General features: G+C 40.4%; 1 protein-coding gene across 2 annotated transcripts in view; it reads right to left on the minus strand.

The window, feature by feature from the left end:
* Positions 1–326: 326 nt before the first annotated feature.
* CDK15 (cyclin dependent kinase 15) overlaps positions 327–20,690 on the minus strand; it is a 57,565-nt gene continuing 37,201 nt past the window's right edge. For both annotated transcript variants that reach the window (XM_053471351.1, XM_053471350.1), the window contains 3 exons: positions 13,679–13,818; positions 4,590–4,710; positions 327–1,082 (listed from right to left, as the gene is read on the minus strand). In XM_053471351.1, coding sequence (XP_053327326.1) covers positions 4,601–4,710; positions 13,679–13,818 — 250 coding nt within the window. In that variant the 3' untranslated portion in view covers positions 327–1,082; positions 4,590–4,600. The remainder of the gene's footprint in view (positions 1,083–4,589; positions 4,711–13,678; positions 13,819–20,690) is intronic.

The following is a 20,690-nucleotide window of genomic DNA, read 5'->3' on the forward strand; positions in this document are numbered from 1 at the left end:
GTGTGAGGATCCCATTCCTTTATTCATTTTTTTGTAAAATAGTTTATGTTTTGCGTTGTAAAAGACTTTGTAATGGTTAACAGAGCTCAATGAGAGAAATGCACTTTGAGTTATTTATAACTGACGTTTAATTGAGGTTTATACTGCATGATAGTGAGACAAATGTTAAGTTTTGCTAATAAAGGGATGCGGCATTCACAATCTTGTATCTATGATCTCCTGTTTATTGAGTGTTTGGGTGTACAGTCATTTCTATTTTAATCTGACAAGCATTTTGGCCATGCACTCCTTCCATTTCCTGATAACATAGTAACCATAAAGAAGGGTTTTTAGGTGCAGGGGTGTTACTTTAAAATAATTTTGAAATACAGAGTTTGATAATATCATCATGAGCAAAACTACCACTTAATAAACAGGCAATTTGCTTCTTACAAATCTAACCTCCTATACTGCATTTGTTTGGCAATGTAAACAATTTGATCACTGTTAGAGCCTATTTATGAAGTACATTACAAATGATGACTAAAATATGATAACTTAAAAAATGGAGATTATATTTACGAATGTAAAAATTTAGCTGTGAGTAACTGAATGGCCCAGTTACTTTAAGGTAAATGACAAGTGTGCAGCCAACTGCCGGATACACCTTTTCAAACACTACACGCTTATGCTTTGCAGTATGCGGTTGCGCACTAAAAGTAAGGGATCTGCTGCACAAGTGACAATATAGGCACAAGTATAGTGTGACTGGGCAACCCCCCCCGAGCATTTACCAGTTTTGCCCATTGGCCAGCAAGCATTCCAACGGCAAAAGTAGCACTACTAAATAATATTAATTAAGACATTGTCCCAGAGACACTAGCAACAAATTAGAGAACAAAACAATTATTTGCATTCTCCCAGCATTCAATTTGCTGTCAGTGTTTTTGTAAATAAGGTGCAAGACTTGACTGGCTAAATTCACGATGGCTTCTTTCTTCAAAAGGCAACAGGAGGGGGAAGGAAGGTGCCAACATCTTCAGCTACTAAGGACAAACAGCCAGGATGTTCAGTAGGATGTGAGCAGAGAAGAACAACTCATACTGTGGAAATTAAAAAAAGACAAAGCACAATAAAATTGGCAGTGCTGTAACAGAAAATACAGGCATCTAGATTGTTATTTGACTTTAAAGGCTTTGTGGCATAAGATCTATATGGAAGCAAAGGCAAGAATATCCATGTTTCTTTTGATATATTAGGTTCTCTCATACAGTATATTTGCAAACAGAAAAAAAAATGAAATTTTGAGGGTAGGGTGGAAAGGTAAAATAGGATCAGTCAGATGGGAAGGGAAGTTTAAACAACAACAACAACAAAAAAGTAGAAGCCCGAATAGCAAAATGGAATCTAAAGTTTGTAATGGGAGACCTGAGTAGCAAGGAACTTGGGTGGAAGGTTGGCAGAAAAGAGGCAAAGGAGAACATTGGAAACTTAGGAAAGAAGATGCACATAGTAGGTGATGGAAATCTGTGTAATACTGAGACATTATGGTGGGATGAAAGCTACATGCTACATTGCTTAGTGTGCCACTAGGTCAAAGTACCCCAAAGTGATATATGGTATCCTCAATATTTATGCCTTAGTGCTTTTTGAATGGTATTTATTAGGTATGCTACGAATTCTTGCCTTGTTTTGCATACTTATTGGTCATTATTCTAGCGACAACCTGACAATCTGCTTGTGTATGCTATTTAGGTTGTGCACTCCCATATTTTGCATATTCTTTGTGTTGCGGATATTTGCAGATTCTGATCAAACCTTAGTCAGAGAAGGCTGAGGGTATCGTCCCTCCTCCCCAACGGCTGACAGAGGACCAGGGAGATGTGGCAGCAGGCCCATTTCCCCAGCCGCAGCTCACAGATCCGGGAACGGAGGAACCTGTCCTCGCTCCGCAGCGGCAGATCTCAGTTGAGGGAGCTGCGTGAGTACCCGGGAGTTGTGGGGGCAATTGGGCTGGGGGACCAGCCTCCTCCCTACAGACTATGGGCATTGGTGCCGAGTGCCATGCTCCAAAGGCTGGGGAGCAGAGACGACCTAATGCCCACCTAACGTTTCAGGACAATAGCCCCACTGTGTAGCTTCAGCTTCGGCTAGCCACAATGGTAAGGCAGCCCCTTCTCTCTGTATGCTGGTTCTGTCTGGCGATGAAGGGGTTAATCCCTGGTGTCCCAGTGGCCATGGGGCGGAGGAAGGAACATTGGGCGGGCGTACCCAGTTGGGGTACAGGTCGGTCCCGTCACAAAAAGGATTTCTCTGCGTTGCCATTATCCTCCGCATTACAAGAAAGAATGAATTAGAGCAAACAAAGCAGCTGCCCAGGGTCAACAGCGGGTTCCACAGGGGTTCTGATTTTTTTGTTTTACTCTCCTGGGAGTAGGTGAGAATGAGCAGGAAAATAGATAGTGGTAGAAAGAGGGAATGTGGCAGAGATAGAAATTTGGGACTGAGATGGGTGTAGGGGTGACAAGGAGGTCACAGACAGACTTGCTCAGGACCAATAAAGCCAGCAATGGGCACAAAAAAGAATGATGATTTGTCAATTAGTGACCCCACATGACTAGTATGGCAACTGCATGAGACTGTAAGAGTGACTGCTTCCTGACATAGGCTGATTACAGGGAGCATGTGTTTCCATTAGTTGAGAGTGGCTGAGAGGGAGGTGTATGTGTTAATTAACAGTATCAAAAACCGTACTATATTTGTTTTTTTCAGTAAATAATATAACATCCCAAATCAAATATGTGTGGATTATCTGTCCAATAAATATAATTTTTCTTTCATAAAAAAAAAAAAAAATTGGGTACTGGCTCAATTATTTGACATTTCAGATGTTCAAAAATAATATTTATATATTTAAAAAAAAAAAAAAAAAAAAAAAAAGAACAGCCTCTTGCACTATATGCTTGTTTACTAGGGTTGGACGTGATGTGTTTTAATGGTGCTGTGCGGTAAGTGTGTTTAAGTGTATGTCAGTTTGGCTAAGAGACAGTGTGAGCTTGTATTCTTGTGGTGACGAATAGTCAGCATAAGTTTACCTCAGCGTATCTAAGAGAGCGAGTATTCCTAATAGTGGTTGATGTTTCTACAGTGTCAAAGTTAGTGCAATAAAGTACGGTCAACATGAGATTGTTTCTTGCTTCATTGTGACTCATTGTCAGTGTGGTTAATCGTGGTCATTTGGGTTAATCCAAAGGGTGAGTTGTTAGGATAGTTTGCAGGAGAGTTGTCTGATAGTTCCTTGCCCTCACTATTTATTATGAAGGATAATCAATGTAAGAACGAAGGCTAAGCTGGTCCTGTATAATGCAGACTGGATGAAGAAATCTCACTGATTTAACTATACCTTGTATAGGGCTGCCCAAGCTATTCAGAGAGAAGAAGCTGTAGGACCTTCATAATGTATAATTCAGCCAAGGAGCTAAAACACAACTCTGCTGATAACGATCCTTTACTGAATAGACCAACTTTGTTCTAGTTTGCAATAGTGTAAATGAGAGTGATCAACCTAAAATTGCTTCAGTGGGGTTCAATGTACACACTTTTGCTAAGAGTGATCAGAGCAAGATTACATCAGTGTGAGAAAGAGTAGTTGGTATGTTTGCTTTGGTAAAAAAAAAGTGTACATCAGAGAGGCTGAGTGTGCTTTAGTGAGGGTGCGAGTGGTCAGCTTGAGGGGAATGGCCATCTTCTGTCTCATTCCCTCTCAACCTCCTAATTGATTGTAAGCTCACAAGAGTAAGGCTATCTTCACCATCTGTACCATTATGTCTTAACATGCATTCATGTTATTGTTAATTTTTCTTATTATTAATTGTAATGTTATACTTTCTTTTGTATTCTTACCCCTTAGAAGAGCACTGTTAAATCTACTGGATCTTTATAAATAAAATGTAATAGTAATAGTAGTGGGACTAAGTGTGGTCAGTGGTGTCAACAGCAGTCAGTGTATTTGAGTTGGCGTCAGTCCAACTGAAAGGGATTATGATTTTTGCGTTTGTGCAATGCTTGGTGGTTATGAGCATGTTTCCGTTTTTAAGGGGATGCCAATTTAATGTTTTGGTGTTAGGTGTTTTAAACTTAAATTTCATTTTATCTGGCAGCTTTCTCTGGAGTGGGAGAATGTTGCTTAATTATATTGATTATAGAACAATTGGGGATAACATCCAATTGAATTAGGATTTTATGCTATATGTGTCCTTTTTTTAGCATGTTTGTATAATTTACACTGATAAACAAAAGTCATAAAAACTTACTGTCTTGTCACATGGCCATGTCACTAACTGTCTTTAGGATTTGTGATATTACCTAATCAAAAGCTCCCCCTTTTTACGCAAAGGTTCAAGCCTACTCTTACCTAAACCAAATTAGATCAATGTGTGTTATTCTTTAAACAGTCACCAGAAGCTTTAAAGTTCTATGTTTCCATAAGTTCAATGCAATCAGACTGCTAAATTATACCAAGGCCATGTCCTGTTTTGAAGCATGCAATTTAAACCAATATGTTTTACCACGGTGAAAGGTATTCTCTTTAACTTTCAGTATTCTCTTACCTCTGTAGTATTCACCAAGGTTTATGATGAGCAGCTGGTTGGGGGCCCTTCTGGCGTGGAAAGAACAGGTCACGCATTTCTGGTTTGAGGCTTAGCCCAGGCACTGTGAATACGGACTGCACTGCAACCAAACCATATTTGAGATGAGTTTTTTTTTTTAACAGTAGAAAGTTGTTTTTTAATAATGTATTAATAGTAATGCCTACTGCAACATTAACCTCTGTTAATATGTCCGAGAAAATGCAATGACATTACACTTTTACTAGTCCTTATGTACAACTGTTTTTAAGCACCTCCTGGCTGTATCTCGATGTTCTGTATATTATTGTATATACAGACTATACAGACACTCTTGGAAACTTTTTTATTGTGACTGGAATTTTTTTATCGTGACTGGCAGATTCTCTTGCAGTGGCGGTCGTGACCCCTCTCCGGAGGGATCACAGTGCGTCCTGGGGTGGGTGTTCAGTGTTGCTGAATGCCTCCCTATCGAGGCATTTCAGAAACACCATTGAAGTTTAGGAGATGACCAACGATTCAAAAACAGCATCTGCTGCCATACAGTGTATGGCAGACATTGATGCCCCGGGGAGGGGCCAGACATGGCCCCTGATGCCGATCTTGGTGTTGCTGAATGCCTCAACATTAAGGCATTACAGCAACACTGTTTGGGTGAAAAAGGCGACCGTAGGTTGCTTTCTACACCATTTAAAGTCATGACGTACCAGGCGCGTCAATTGTCATTAACTGACTGTTTTTGTGTGATGTGTCTGGTCAATTGTCGTCAAGAGGTTAAAACTTGTATTGACAAGCACATAATGAGTATATCATATATGCAAAATATGAACTAATGTTAAATAAATCTCATAGAGAAAGGGGGTCATGTGTATAAACATCTCTACACAATTCTTGAAAATTTAACAGCTATATTGTATTTGCAGAAACATAGACAGACTCCATTTTCAGATTATGATCAGTGATAGCCATACCTGGGAACTTCTGGGCTCCGGCTACCTGGAGCCTTCTCTTGCTGGACGCGGCCAGGACTGCACACTGGGCGGTGTGGGGGGCGGTCCCGTTGACGTCGGTGGTCAGTCCCTCTGACGTTAATGGGAGTTGCCGCTGACGTCGGGGGAGTTCCCGCTGACATCGGGGGAGTTCCCACTGACGGCAGCGGGAAACACCCCAATTTAAAGGAAAAATGGGCGGGGAGCGGGGCATGTATGGTGATAGCAGAGTGAGTTTCCTGCTTCACGCAATGTGGCAGGATCTGGCAGCAAAAAGATTAAAGGACCTCTTAGTAAGAAGCTCTTTTTGTAGTCACTTGATGCAGTCAGTAAGAGTGGGAGCTGCATCTTCTTGTAATAAAAAAGTGGATCATAATTACTGTGTCAAGCGCCTGGATCGGTGTGCAAACATTAATTTTCATAATGCCTTATGTGACAGGTAATTTGTTACATGTGGACATTAAGATAGGTAAATACTCAGGGCCATCTTTAATATTGATTGGACCCTAGGCAAGCATTTGCTTGGGGCCCCCACTCCTTGGCATGCAAATATACTCCACAAAAAACAAAAGTACTTGTCGCACTGACTCTACAGATTAGGAGGAGACTGTCAGTGCGGTGTTCCCTCTTCTCCAAAAACAGGCAAAAGGAGCACAATATTATCCAGATCGCATAGCCAATAAATGGTACTGGTTCGGAGAAGTGACATGAAACAGACGTGTGAGTCGTGATCAGGGTCGGCTTTAGGTGTTAAGGCACCCTGTGGGGGCCACCCCTGTGGTGTCCCCTCCCTGTCCCATTGTTGTCTCCTTCACTGTACCACACCTTACTTTTCCTCTCTCAAGTAGTTTGGGTATGAATCAAATAAACAACACATGGAAACACAACATTGTAGGTATAGTTAAAGTGAAAAATCACAAGCAACCTCAGCATTGAAGGTATAGGTCAAATAATTAATGCATGGAAATGCTAAATTGCAGACATAGATCACAGGACGCAAATCCCAAAGGTCAGCCCTGGCACCCAGATTGCATCCACATAACCTGCCCTGCACCCAGATTGGAGGCATAGGATTTGCCATCTTTGTCCCTAAACAGCCTCCCTGTGGCATATTTGTCCTCAAACAACCTCACTGTGGCATTTTTGCCCTAATCAGTCTCCGTGTACCCCTTTGCCTCAAACAGCCTTCCTGTGCCATGCTTCCCCCCACTTACACAGCCATACTATCACACACATATTCATTCACAAATAGCCATTCACTCATTCACATATACTCATTCATTCACTCAATCACACATACTCATTCATACATGCTCCCCACCCCCTTACCTGAACTGCAGATTTCTGTGTGCTGCTCACACAAGGGCCTGCTGCTTAAGACCTGGGCTGCTCACACACTGTGCGAATAACTTCTCTTTTACCGCCCAGAGGAAGCAGGAACGCAGCAGGGTCCTGTGATGCAATGTGACGTGACTCTGCTGGGTTCATATATCCACTGGGCGGTACAAGTGGGGGATTTTGATAAGAGTTATTGGTCTCCTCAATGCTAAGAAGTACAGGCAGATACTTGCAATCATGCAATACCATTTGGGAGGCATCTGATTATTCTGCAGTATGAAAACAACCCCAAACATACAGCCAAAATCATTAAGAACTATCTTCAGTCTAAAGAAGAACAAGGCGTCCTGGTGATGGTATGGCCTCTACAGAGGCCTGATCTTAACATCACTGAGTCTGTCTGGGATTGCATGGAGAGATAAAAGCAATGGGGCTGCCACAGCACTGTGGCTAGTTCTCCAAGATAAAGCAATAATTCACCTCATACCCAGCGAATACTATTGAAAACACACTTATTTAAGGAATTCCGTCACACTATATGGCCATATATTGCTTAGCCTACCACTGTGTCAAAGTTCTGAAACCCTGAAATCTGAACGTGTATGACTTTTTATGCTTTTTAGGCTGTGCGCTCCCCTTTCTGTATGTTCTCCAAGATGTTTGGAAGAATGTACCTGCCGAGTTCCTTAAAAACTTTGTGCAAGTCTATGTAGAAGAATTGTTGCTGTTTTGAAGGCAAAGGGTGGTCACACCAAATCTACAGCGGTAAACTCTTGCAGCCCTTATCAAAACATATATATTTTTTCTGAAAACCTTAATTCACCCCTTCCCCAATACGCCATAAATGTAACTGTATGAAACAAGCCATACCACATACTTTAAAAATACTATACTTTTATGCAGAGGAAAGCAAGGCATTTCTACACTTGATGCCCAAACAAGAACAATTTCATTTTCCTTGGAGAAGAAGCAGAACTATGTACAACACTGTAAACACTGCTAGATCTTGCAGCCTAAATTCAAAGTCTGAATCTCAGTTCTCTCGCAATTCAAAAATCAGAGATAAAAACAGCGATAAACTAGTTTAATCTACCATCAGGTACAAAGGTATATTTTCAGTGAGAATTTTTGTGTTTCAGAAATAAAAGTTTACCTTGAAGAGTGAACTCTAAGTGAGGACAAGGAAAAAAATGGAAATACAATACAAAATACACTAGATAAACAAATGTGGAAGATAAAGTGTAAACATAAGACAGAAAATTCAATCCCTACCTCTCTAGCAGATCCTTATTAACAACCCAGCTCTGACAGCCTAATTACCGTAGAAGCCTTGTGCTTTGAATAAATAAATACGCAAGTGAGCGCCTCAAGGTGGAAGACGAGAGAGTCGGTGGTGTCGACAGCAGACAAGAAAAGAAAACTTTATTTTCAAATTGCATCAGTTCCGTATTAATATAATATGGATCCTAATGAGGTACTTTGTATTTGAGCCACTTTACAGAACTGGAGAAGAAGTTTATTGGTCTGGAGTACATCAAATTAGGTCATTAATGCTAAATATGCTTAACCCCCTTAACGACCAAGGGTTTTTCGAACCTGGTGTCCATTTTTTTTGTCATTTTTACTTGTTAAGTAAAAAGCTAAGTAAGTTGTCTTTTACTCACACAATTTTTATGTAATATATCTTGTTTATTGTACAGTTTATTTTAATAATATTTGTATAGGTATAGTCCATCATTTTGTATGCATCATAGAAAATGACAACACTTGATTTGTGTTCAGCAACATCAACTGTGTAGAATAATCTCCCACACACATTTGCATTATTTATTTTTAATTGTAATAAAGTTTTATTTTTATTTATTAACTATTTTTAAAAATGTTTTATTGTTTTTTGAGACAGAGAAACTCAGTGACTTTGGCATTTTTAGTGATGTCCTCTTCCCCGATTGGAGGATCGGGGAGGACGTCACCAGAAGTGCTGCCATATTGCCCTCAGTTGGCACTTTCAGTGATGTCCTGTTCCCTGATTGGAGGATTGGGGAGGACGTTACTGCAATGCCGCCATTTTGCCTAAAGTTGACGGGTTATGTCTGCAGAGATGCAGACAAACAAAGATGATACCAGATTAAGGATTGAAGATTGAATAGAGAAGAGTAGGGAGGAGATGCTGAAGCGGAACTGGTCGGCAAAAGCGGAAATGGTTGGCAGAGAAGTAGGGTGAGAGAGTGAGTGACAGTGTGAGAGAGTGAGTGACAGTGTGAGAGAGTGAATTTCATTCCCAAATTAAAAATGCCGAACCAAATGGGCAGGGAACTAAATCGTTTTTGGCCCAGTTGCACATGTCTAGTCATTAAATGGTTAAGCAGCACTTAGAGAACAGTGTGTCAGAAGGTTCACAATTCACCTCACACAAACAAAACCAAAACAGGCATCAATGTTAATAATACTATGCTAATTTTCAGGCTTACAGAAAAAAACATAGAAAGTGTCAGCAGCTAAGATCATTTTAGTCTATCTAGTCTGCCCTCCTTTTTCCATAATACTTGGTATCTTGATCTTGCATTATGTTTAGCAGAGTCTTATGCCTACCTGATGCATGCTAAAATTCCTTCAGTGTATTAACCACTACCACATCCACTAGAAGACTGTTCCATCTATCCATCATTACAGTGGTGTAAGATGCAGGAATCAGAACAAGGGGGCACAATGTAAACAGCCTATGGAGTCTTTATAAGCATAATTTATTTCATACTGTAGTATAAGTCGTATATTCAGGGGCATAGCATGATCTAGGTCTTAATATGCCCTAATGGCAGATCGTTATTGATTACTGCCTCATGCCTTGCAAGTGGTGTACAGAGATATCATGTCATATCTTGACATTATGCACAAGCTCTACAGCAGCAACACATAACTTACTTAGTGCCTTCATAATACAGTAATGCTCTTTGTCTTAGTATCTTTGCAGAGCTGATATACTGACTGCCTGCTGGCTGTATATTTTCGTAAGATCCTGCAATCTAGGCAATTGATTTTTTAAATTGTTTCAATTATAATTTGGCCACAGTATAGGACAACATATGCAGATCTATAGGGAAGACATGAAGCTTGGCCTCTGGTCTACTGTATGTAGATCTATTTTTGTCTGAGCAAAAATAGGCAAGCATGGTGAGTTTTGAAGTTTTTATGAACACAGTAGGGTATGAGTTGTTTTGGTGAGCTGGGAAGTTTAGGTATAGGTAATGTTCAAATCTGGTTTATTTTCAGTTATTTTGGCTACTAGGTCAGTTGCAGCCATCAGTTCTTCAACAGTTTTTTAATGTTTTTCTTCTTGGACCTGGATGTTAAACTTTGGACCATTTTATGATTAGCTTAAAGCAATTTGTTTCCTAAGTGTGCTTGTTTATACATTTGCTGTCTCTCCTTTTCCCTCACTTGCGTTCTTTCTCCTGTTCCTGGGCACATAGTTTGTTCAGCCTCCAGGGTTTGTGGATTTATTCAGCATAATTTCACTGCATCTCCATCTCCACTTAACACAAGCGCTCTTCTCTTTCTCGTCTCTGTATTTATACCTTGTCTGTCTATCTCTCCCTCTATCTCTGTTCCTGTCTGCCATTGCAGGCACTTTCATCTGTTCCCTCTGGGACTGGAGATGTCACCGTGGGATTCGCTTGTCCGCCTCTCATACAGTGGCAGAGCCCCATGGCTTTGACAAACCTCATTTAATTGGGAGGAAGCCAGGAGGGTTTGAAAGAACTCACATGTCTACAGAACTCCTTTTATCAGACATAATTTAAACTCTGCATGGAGAAAAAAAAAACTATATGTAGAAAAGAAAGTCAAACTCCCTCCTGCTGTGAATCCCCTTCTTCCCTCCCTGCATAGACAGGATCACATAAGATTCTATCTTTTTATTTTTATAAAAGTGTCAGTGTACATTTATGTTCTACAGCTGTCTGAGAATCAGGAAAAATGCAGATGTATCTGTCCCTCTCTCTTCTTTGCCTTCTCCTATCTACCTCTATTGAATACTTACAAGACAAATTACAAGTAAATTTATTATTTGGGATCAAATAATAAGTAATAACTTTGACAACCTTTGTTAAAGCTCACTTCACCCATTCATGCCCACCCAGTTGGTCACTGTCACATCTGTATGTGAGCTAGTTATCAGAGGAGGTTCCTATTGGCAGGAAAGCACACAACAAAAACAAGGTGAGGTAGCCAAAGGGTTAATGCAAAAATCCAGGTCAGATCACAAAGTCGAGGTCAAGACAGGCTGCAAGAATCACAGTTCAATAGAAAGTCAAAGGGTCTGGTACGCAGGTAATCCAAATAGTAATAGAACACTGAGGTATGGGGAGTAGAACCAGCTGATACCTGACCTCATGTATCGCATTCCTGGTGTCATTCATTTTAGCTAAATTTGCCAATTTTGTAATTTCGTATGAATGTCTGAAAACGAACCAGGCCTCCCTGAGCACTTCTGCAAAAGGTGTCGAGCATCTGGACACACCCTCTCCGCTATTGGAGGAACAGGGAAGGCGGAGGCCTTTTAGCTTTTAGGCCAGAATAATAGAGACCGATTTGTAGAGAGACACAGAAACGCTTCTGTTTCTCAGAGAACAATTTGTCTGAATTGTTTTTGATCTATTTGTACAAGTCTACTAATTAGTGCCTGAATTTGTCTAATGCCAGTAATAACTGTGTATGACGAAAGAGGCGAATGGCCTTCTTCGGTTGCAAAACAACAAAACACTGGCTCACATGCATGCTGTGTTAAGGTGTCTTTTTTCATATTTTGTATTTAAATTGATGTTTCTGGAAATACAGAAATCACTCATTTGTACAAAAATAAACCAGTGATATGATAACAAACAACTTGTGCATAAAAATTAATTACAAAAGTCATTATTGGCAGATGCCATTGGAGCCAGGTTCAAAGTAGACAGATGTCAATGGCGTGACCTATGTAATGTTTAGTGTTTTTAAAAGTAAAGATCAAAAAGGAATGAAGGAAAAAAAGCAATTGGATACAAGTGCAGATTTTAGCCTTGTGGGGGCCTCACCCCCCCATATAATTTATAACATAACTCAGACATAAAAGCACAACTCACACAGATGACAAAGCACAAGTTATTTCACAGCAGCTGTGCATGCATTTAAATCAGTGTCTCCCTATTTTGCTTTTATGTTTCAAAGGTTAGCTTGTTGGCTGCACCAACCCAGATCACGTACATGAACAACAGAGGAGGGGTTTTGAACTAGTTGTGTTTTTATAGTCTTTCTCAGCCCATGCAGCAGTCAGTATGTATATTTAGGATTATCAAACTGTATCTTGCTCAGATGGATAAGTAGAATGTTCATAGAGAGCACAACTCCAGAGAGGCCTGAAATCCTACACATTTATAGGCTGCATACAAACTGAACTGGCCTGTCTGAGATTTGAGAGATAACCCAAATAAAGATCAGGCATGTCAGGAATTCAAGTGGTAAATTTAGAAAGGGATTATCAAGGGACTCTTGTACATGTGGTTAAAGCATTCCAGTGCTATACTGCTCTGTTTTCATGCATTTCATACATATTTTTTTTACTATATATGCCTTTTTTCATTAATTTCCCTTAATATTTCCCTTAATTATTTTCTGTTAAAAAAACTGAACTTTTAGAATGCCTCCTAAGTAGCCATAATTAATTCTCAAGATTTTAAGCTTGTGAGCAGGGCTCTCTCCACCTAATGTATCAGTTTGTCTTAGTCTGTCAATTCTAGTCTTGTCATACCCCTTGAATATACTGTATCTATTGTACTAAGCACTGCGTACATTGTTGGCTCTATATAAATAAAATATAACAATAACTAGACTGAACACATTAAACTGTCAGTGAATGGAAGAATGCACATACTGCTTTCAAAGTAGCCTATTAATTTGGTCATTTTCCTTTACTGGAATATGTATTGAAAACCTCTGGTATGTCTTAAAAACAAGCCAGAAACCACTAGAATGTATTCTGGCATCATTACACATCCAGCTGTTGTTGAAGTGCAACTCCCACCTGTCTCAGAGTGTGAGTACATTACATTTTGTGGGTAGGAACGCTATACTATCTACTCCAGGAAAGCTGCAGGTTTCACATGGCTAAATGAAAAACAACCCATCTGGCTCTTCCTTTATATTGACTTTACATTCAAGTTGTAGTAAGTTTGTTGGACTGAGCTAGCCCTGGATAATTCATGGTAAATACATTACTTTCAAGATATCGTCTATGCCTTATACAGCGCCTACTGAGCCCTGCTTACAGAGGAAGTTCAACAGGGAAGTGCGTCTCTACAACGAGCTCATTGTTCTTCATAATGCAACATGATGTCAGTGGGTTGAAATAGTCAACTCTCGTGACAAATTCCCAGGTTGGATGCACTCAAACCCCTTTAAAATGAGTAGAGATGGAATCAGTACAGGCACCACAGAATTTATTTATACTACATAGAAATATCTTAAAACAACCTAGTAAATTTTGACCAACATATATCTAATCATGCTTTAGCAATAACTTTGCTATAAAGAGCACAGGCTTTACTGGAAGGAAAATGGTGAACTTAAAAGCATTATTTTTAATGTATAATTTAGCTTTTATTCTGTATCTTAGGAATCTTTTTTCATTACATTATTATCAGTGATCTTTCTGCCCTTTCGTCCACTAGGTATAACTTTAATCATATACGTATAAAGCATTGAACATACCATCTGACAGCTGGTGAAGCTGGCATGGCAAAGTACTGAAGAATTTATGAAGAAGGGCATCCTCTGCAGAGATCCTTTCACGAGGGGAACCTTTTAGCATCTTTTGTGCTAGATCTTCAGCTCCCATTGTTCGTCCCAGCCTGGAAATGACATTGAAAAAAGATAAGAACCAAGTATCCTCACTCCATTTATTCTGGTCTTTGTTTGCAATAAAGAAAAAACAGAGACCTAAAACCTTTTTACAACATGTCATTTGGTTTCATGGAAAAAATAATGTATTTAAAAATATATATCTATATATTTAAATGTTTTGCAAGGTACAATAGAAAAGAGAGGAAACTAAAAGGAAAAGAAAAAAAAGGAGGGGAGGGGAGAAAATTAATTTACACAGCAAAATAAAATGTATATAAATGCATATACAGGACAATTGTCAAAAAATAATCACAGGTGGCAACTGGAACACAGACTGCCAGGACATGAGCGAAGTGCGTATTTCTCACAATTTCCCAAACCTAAGAGGACTAGAGAGAAGGAAAGGGAGGAAAAAAAGTTAGGGGAATGGGGGAGGTAAACTGAAGCCACTTAAACCAGGTTCCAGTGTAGAGAGTATACTGCCTACTTAAATAGTTCCTCACCTCCTCCCCCCTTCATAGTCAATCGCTAACTCTAGTGGTCTTATTTCCAATAGGGGGAATCACACATTTTGCAATGTTAAGATGATGTATACGAAGCGATGGTTGATATAACCAATGGGGTATAGTGAAGGAGCATTGCACCTGGAGTCAAGGGAGGAGGACTGTCCACTACCCTAACCCAAATTATACTTATGTTGAACTTTGATAGATAACGAGTGCGAGAAGGTGCATACCTTCGTCCACTCCTACATTGATAAAGCTTGATGTAGCATGTCCTCCTACCTTGCCATAAAGCCCAGAGAAGAGGGGAAATATCCAGCAGGAGTCTGGCCTGTAAAGACAGCTTTGAAAGGTGATTGTCACGGAGCTAGGGTTGCTTGGAGTTGCTTTTCCCCTGTTTCCCGTTCCCAGTATAATCACACCCTTCTGTTATGGATCACCATTTCCCTTGCCCTACGCCTAACCGGGACCTAGCCGCAAATCCATGGAACTGTGCGGCGTGTAGGAACAGCGGCGATGCCCGCTGACAATTAGAACTGCGTCACTACAGACATCTGTTGTCCCACCATGTTCCTCTTTTGAGGTTACGTTAAGCTTGTGGTGGGCAACACTCTGTGGTGGTCAGCGGGCAGTCCTGGCCGCGTCTTGCAAGGGAAGGCTCCGGGTAGTTCCCAGGTATGATGGTAGAGATCCCCACACCCATTACCCAACACTTTACATTGCAAGATAAAAAAAATAAACTATATGTTTACAATATTATGTGCAAGTGTGTCTGTAACAAGGAAATGGTTACTCCAAGTGCATCAGGAAAATAAACCCTTAATATTATAAAGTAGTTTCTTGTGTGGATTAAGTTGGTCACAAGTAGTGTAATGAATGATTAAGGGGGAAACATGGACTGTACAAAACTATATGTATACAATATTATGTGCGACACAGTTTCCCATGCATAGATTTAGCTAATAGGTTTAACAGAGATGTGGCTCCCCTAGAGGTGCCAGCAAAAACATCCTTTTGCATGTATATACATGATTGCACACGAAAGTAGCAACCAAGAACAAAAACAAAAGGGACCAAAATACTTCAGTGAGTCAATGGGAAACAACAAAAATACAGAAATGGTAAGCTTCTCCAGATAGTCTCTGTCTCCCCCTGCACATGCCTAGATTATAGGAATGGGGGTTCGAGATGCAAAGTCAGCAGACGAGAGGTACACTCAGGGATGTACAGCATCATCATTTCAGAGCAGCATAAGCCTATTCTTTCCTGTTATGTGGTGGGTCCAGGGCCTACTTGGAGGGGGCGTCGGCAGCCTGCAGCCATCAACCGCCAGCTGCGGTCATTCTGTAAGTGCGGCCGTTGCTCGCGGTCACTATGGGGAGGAGTGGGAGCGAGTCAGCCAGTAAGGAGGACCTTATGGGAGTGCCGCGGCACGCTTGCGCTGCTCCCCTTTTGTAATTACGCTCTGTATACCGTATAAATGGGCGTGACAAAAGGAGAGGGGCTTGTGGGGGTAGGGACAAGGGGCGGCAAAATTATGTTTTGCCTAGGGTGGGAAAAATCCTTGCACCAGCCCTTGGTGGGTCAATCTTCTCCGGAGAAGCCAAGCCACTGTGTGGACACTGTGGCAACAGGGTAGCCGCTATGAAAGACAATGAGAACCAATCCTCTAGCTGTATTTGTAGTAGTTGAATTGTTTCCAAAGGCATGTGGACTGTGCTGGAGTCATGCATAACATGCAATTTGAAGGGGTACCCAGCGGTACAGAATTCTGTGTTCTGCAAAAATAGTTCTGAGTGTTTGTAGCATGATTGCTGAGAGGCGCTGGTATAGGGCCACAGTGTCTTCACCCTAAGTTTTTTGTTCAATGTAAAATCATATAAGCAACATATCAAAGGCAGAGGTCTGAGAGCTCTATGAGACCTTGCAACATCTATAGGGGAGGTAAGCTGTGAAGTAGTGTGGCAGCAGGGGTCTCTATGGATGAAGGGTGATTTTCCAAGCCAGCTAATTCCGATTTAAGAGAGGCCACTTCTTTGCGGAGGGCCCTCTAGAATTTGCCTGTGAGGTTAATGAAGTCAGTTGAGTTGACCATATTGGGGGGATTTGGCTTTGTAGTGAGGGCCGCATGAGTAGCAAAATAATTGCAGAGAAACTAAGACTGTCTGCTCTGACGGGGCCCAGTGTCTCAGGCACACCAGTGGGGTTTCTGCTTCGATCTATGGGTAAGACTTACTGGCTGAAAGCGAATAATTGCGGAGTGTCTCTGGGGAGCACACGAGCTAAGGATCCATACCCTAATTAGGCAAGCCACATCCCCCCATGAAAATAGAATTTACTCCTGTATACTCCTGTCTCATATGTCCAACTTGGAAAAAGGAGTAAAATAAACTACCTTTCACTTATAACAAGGAGGCTCAGACATTATTTTTTAGATACTATATATATATATATATATATATATATATATATATATGTGTATGAAAAAAACAAAATATTGTGATCTCATGATACAGATCTTTGGCATGCTATTAACCCCTTAGTGATCACTGAAAAGCCACCAGTTAACGACTAATGACGTGCCCGCACGTCATGGCATTAAATAAGCTTAGAAAGCAATCAGAGATTGCTTTCTTCACTTAAGCGGTCTTTCTGTAAGGCATATGTATTATTTGTTAATTTATTCATCTATACATGTCTAATTTTAAATATATCTGCTATATGTCTTGCACATTTGAGCAGGAAACAGCTAACTCAGATTGCACTGCAGGCTGAGTCACCACACATCACATTTTATGTTTTTTGTTCTCTCAAAGGACTGCAGCAACTTTCTAAATTGTTACAAAATCGTGATATGCATCTATCTGCAAATGTACACCACCAAATGAATGTAACATTCACGTAACGCCCAAATTAACTTGATAGACAAACTACAAAGAGACAAATATGTTTTCACGCTGTTTAATTTCCTGTTTTCTCAAGCATTTTTTGGTGGGTGGTGGTGGGGAATTCAAGGTGCCTTTAAACTTGATATTTTAAATGATGTATTTTCTTTTTGTGCATCACAGCACCTGATAAGAATATAAATTCTAGAAAAGGCCAAGTTCTTCCTTTGAAGTTGCAGTATTTAAAAGTGGTTTGGCCGCTAGAAACCCCTAAGGGCGTGTATGTCCCCCCCCCTCTCTTTAAGGCTTTTCCATGAATGACTTAAGGGCTGGATCATTTTATGGGCAACCGCAGCTAACTGGAAAGTTATCTGCAAGTGACAACAAAAAACGAAACAGGGGTCGTGGCAGCAATTGTGTAATTGGCCTCTGTCCGTAAGTTCACATACAATGCTGCTATTATTGGCAAGAACAACTGGAGAGGGAGTATTACTAATGTTCAGTCTATTCCCAAATACAAACTGTATTGTTAATTATGTACCAACATAAAAGTATGTTACTTTCTTTTACACCAAGATACGTTTTACTGCCAGGTACCTACTGTTTTTGGAGTAAACACAGTTTTATAGAAGGATTATTTTTTACGGATATTTAAAAATAAATTGCATTCTCTTACATTAGGAAAAGACATTGGTGCTGCATAACTGTAACAATGGCAAATATGGTACTTAGAAATTAGGCATATTTCATACAGATTTCGAAGAACAGTTCTGATTTTGGGCACTGAAGTGGGTAGTTTCCCGCTACTGAGGTTTTGCAGGCAGTATGGATTGGTTGGGGAGATCCTCTTATGTCCTCTAACTGGCCCAGAGAGGTGAAATGGCTATGGATGCAGAGGCAACAAACAATGATTATAACCACTGTCAAAAACCTCCAGTGTCAACTCTCACTGTCTCTTTTTCTAAATATCCTCTGCTCCTTAGCCTTGTGTTGCAGGTCAATGAATGTCTGTTCAGACCAATGTCTAACAGTTTTACAGGAGCTTTTATAGGTTATCTGGAAAGGTTGTGACAAGTTTCCCATCCCAGGATTGGCTATAATTAGCAATTTATGTGGCAACAACCTGCTCCAGCATTGTTTTGATGGTTAAGTGATTGATTTGTCGACTCTCTTGCTCTTTTTATTCTTTTTATTGCATCTTTTTATTGCATACTCTTAGTATTACTGCTATAGGGTGCCTAACAGTAGATATTGTACTTTATATATGAACACATTATAAACGTTTGTAACTTATTGGTGTGTAGGTGTTCTATTAATTTATTATCTAGATATTTAAGGCATTATGGGAGGACAGCTTCTTGGATCTATCTACCCAACACCTTGCTCTTTTTATATTCAATTTGCATTTCTTGTGTACCCTACTGGTATTTATTTATATTGTTTCAACATAAGATATAACCAATGCTAGGGGTGCTACCTCCAAGGTATATAACCAGGAGAGAAATAGCTTTGTGTCCTGGCCAGTGTTCCAATAATCGGAACTGATGGCAGCTTGGCACACACAATACCCAAAATTAGGCACTGTGCAACTAGAAAGGGGGCGTGCAATAGACAAAATGCGTCATGTCGCTTGCACTCTCTGGATAGGAACTAGGAAGCCGATATGACGATATCATTACAATTAGGGCTCAAAAAACCTAGAACCACCCCTAACTCCTTTGTGCATTTCTTCTGTCTTTCCTCCAAGATATACAGGTTGAGATCCCTTGAGGATTTTTGTTCTATAAAACATGCACTAGTAGCCCTTGTTTGGACTCGGTCAAGAATATCTATATCTTCTGGCCACGATCATGTGCATACAATCGGTATTATTGTAATGGGTCTAGCTCCCTCATGGAGTTGTCCTATCACTCTGTACTTTCTTTCTTGCTTGCCAAGGGTGCAGTGTGTTGGCCTTTGTGGGCCCCAGAAGGAGCAAGACAATGCTTGTGACGTCAGTATGGGGTCTTTCACAACCCCTCACTGGCATCACAAGTGTATGTTGTTGGAGTGAGTGTTAGAGTGAGCCTACATGTTTGGTATGTGGAGAGGGTGCCAAAGAAACTCATACCCTTATTTCTCTGTTAAAGTGGATAGAGACCCCAGCTGGACACAGAGGAGTATGGATATGGGGGGAGGATAGAGGTCTAATGAAACAGAGGGGACATGAAAATGTAAATAGAGGACTGAAAAAGAGAAGTGGTCTAAGAGAATATGATAAGTGGTTGCGATGCTGGTGGAGGTGGGGATGCCAAGGTACATACATCCATACTGGGCCCCCAAATTTTCGATGGCAGCCTTGCTGGTATGCAGTGCTGTACATAGTACTAAAGGTGATGTGACCAGTCATTTGTTAAGTGCCATTACCAACACTTTAGTTTTGCTACTAACTGAAGTTAGACCAATCACGGTACTGTAGAAGCAGAGGTCTAGCCTTTCCCTTGCCCACTTACTGAACATCACACGCACCCAGCCAGACATGCCCATATGATATAAAAGGTCCCTGCAAGGACTCAAAGACAGCTGGGGAAGAAGTATTTTAGCCAGTTCAACTCTGCCCTCCTGACAAGTTTGGATGGACCACACCATCTTGTCCAGCTCTAATATATACTATTGTTATACAACCTAGCATCGGTTGTTTAGTAACGTTGACTAGCTGCTGTTTTATAACTGGCTACCATTTGAAGAAATGTCTTCTATAAATGAAATAACTGTCCCTTCATAATGTTTTCTTCAGGAATGCTTAGTTGTAATGTAGGGGCCTCCATAAATGATTGTCCAACATCAGTTTAAGAAGACAATTCCCAGCACTTCTTCAATTACATTTTACTTGAATTCACATGTAGCAAAAAGATCTCTTTCTAGCTGAAGAAAACTTCTCACTCTTCTCACTTCTCACTCCCAACAAATGGTGATTAGGTTTACAAATGAGAATCCCTCTAGTTTTCTCTTCATGTCAAACACACATATTTAAGTCTTGTTGCCTTTGACAAGCTCAGTTGGGGTTTCTTTTAAGAGGAAGATTCCACCCTTCCTTGCCATCTGTTCTTCTGTTTCACGCTCAGTCTAACATATTGTGGTGCAAAGCGTGAGGGGATGAAGCACATACTTTTATGGCTGGCTGACTGAAGAAGACCTGCAGGTGCTACGGTCTGTGTTGTGTCAGGTGACAGAGTGATAGAACCCAGGAGGGACAGGTGTGTGTGTGTGTGTGTGTGTGAGTAAAATGCCTTTAACTAGGTATAATCTATGCTCTGGCATCAGACTGTGGGGTTGTAATAAACATTAGCATTGTATTTTAAGATAAGCATTTTTTAATAATTTCAGTGTTTTGCCATCTTAACTTTACAGTGTTGAGAAGTCTGTAGACACATTTACATTTGCTTTTTAATAAATATACCCATCAATCATTTAGAATGCATGCACCAAACTGAAGTAATCAAATATTTTGCC

The sequence above is a fragment of the Spea bombifrons genome, chromosome 7 (genome assembly GCF_027358695.1).
Source record: "Spea bombifrons isolate aSpeBom1 chromosome 7, aSpeBom1.2.pri, whole genome shotgun sequence".
NCBI classification, from domain to species: Eukaryota; Metazoa; Chordata; class Amphibia; order Anura; family Pelobatidae; genus Spea; species Spea bombifrons.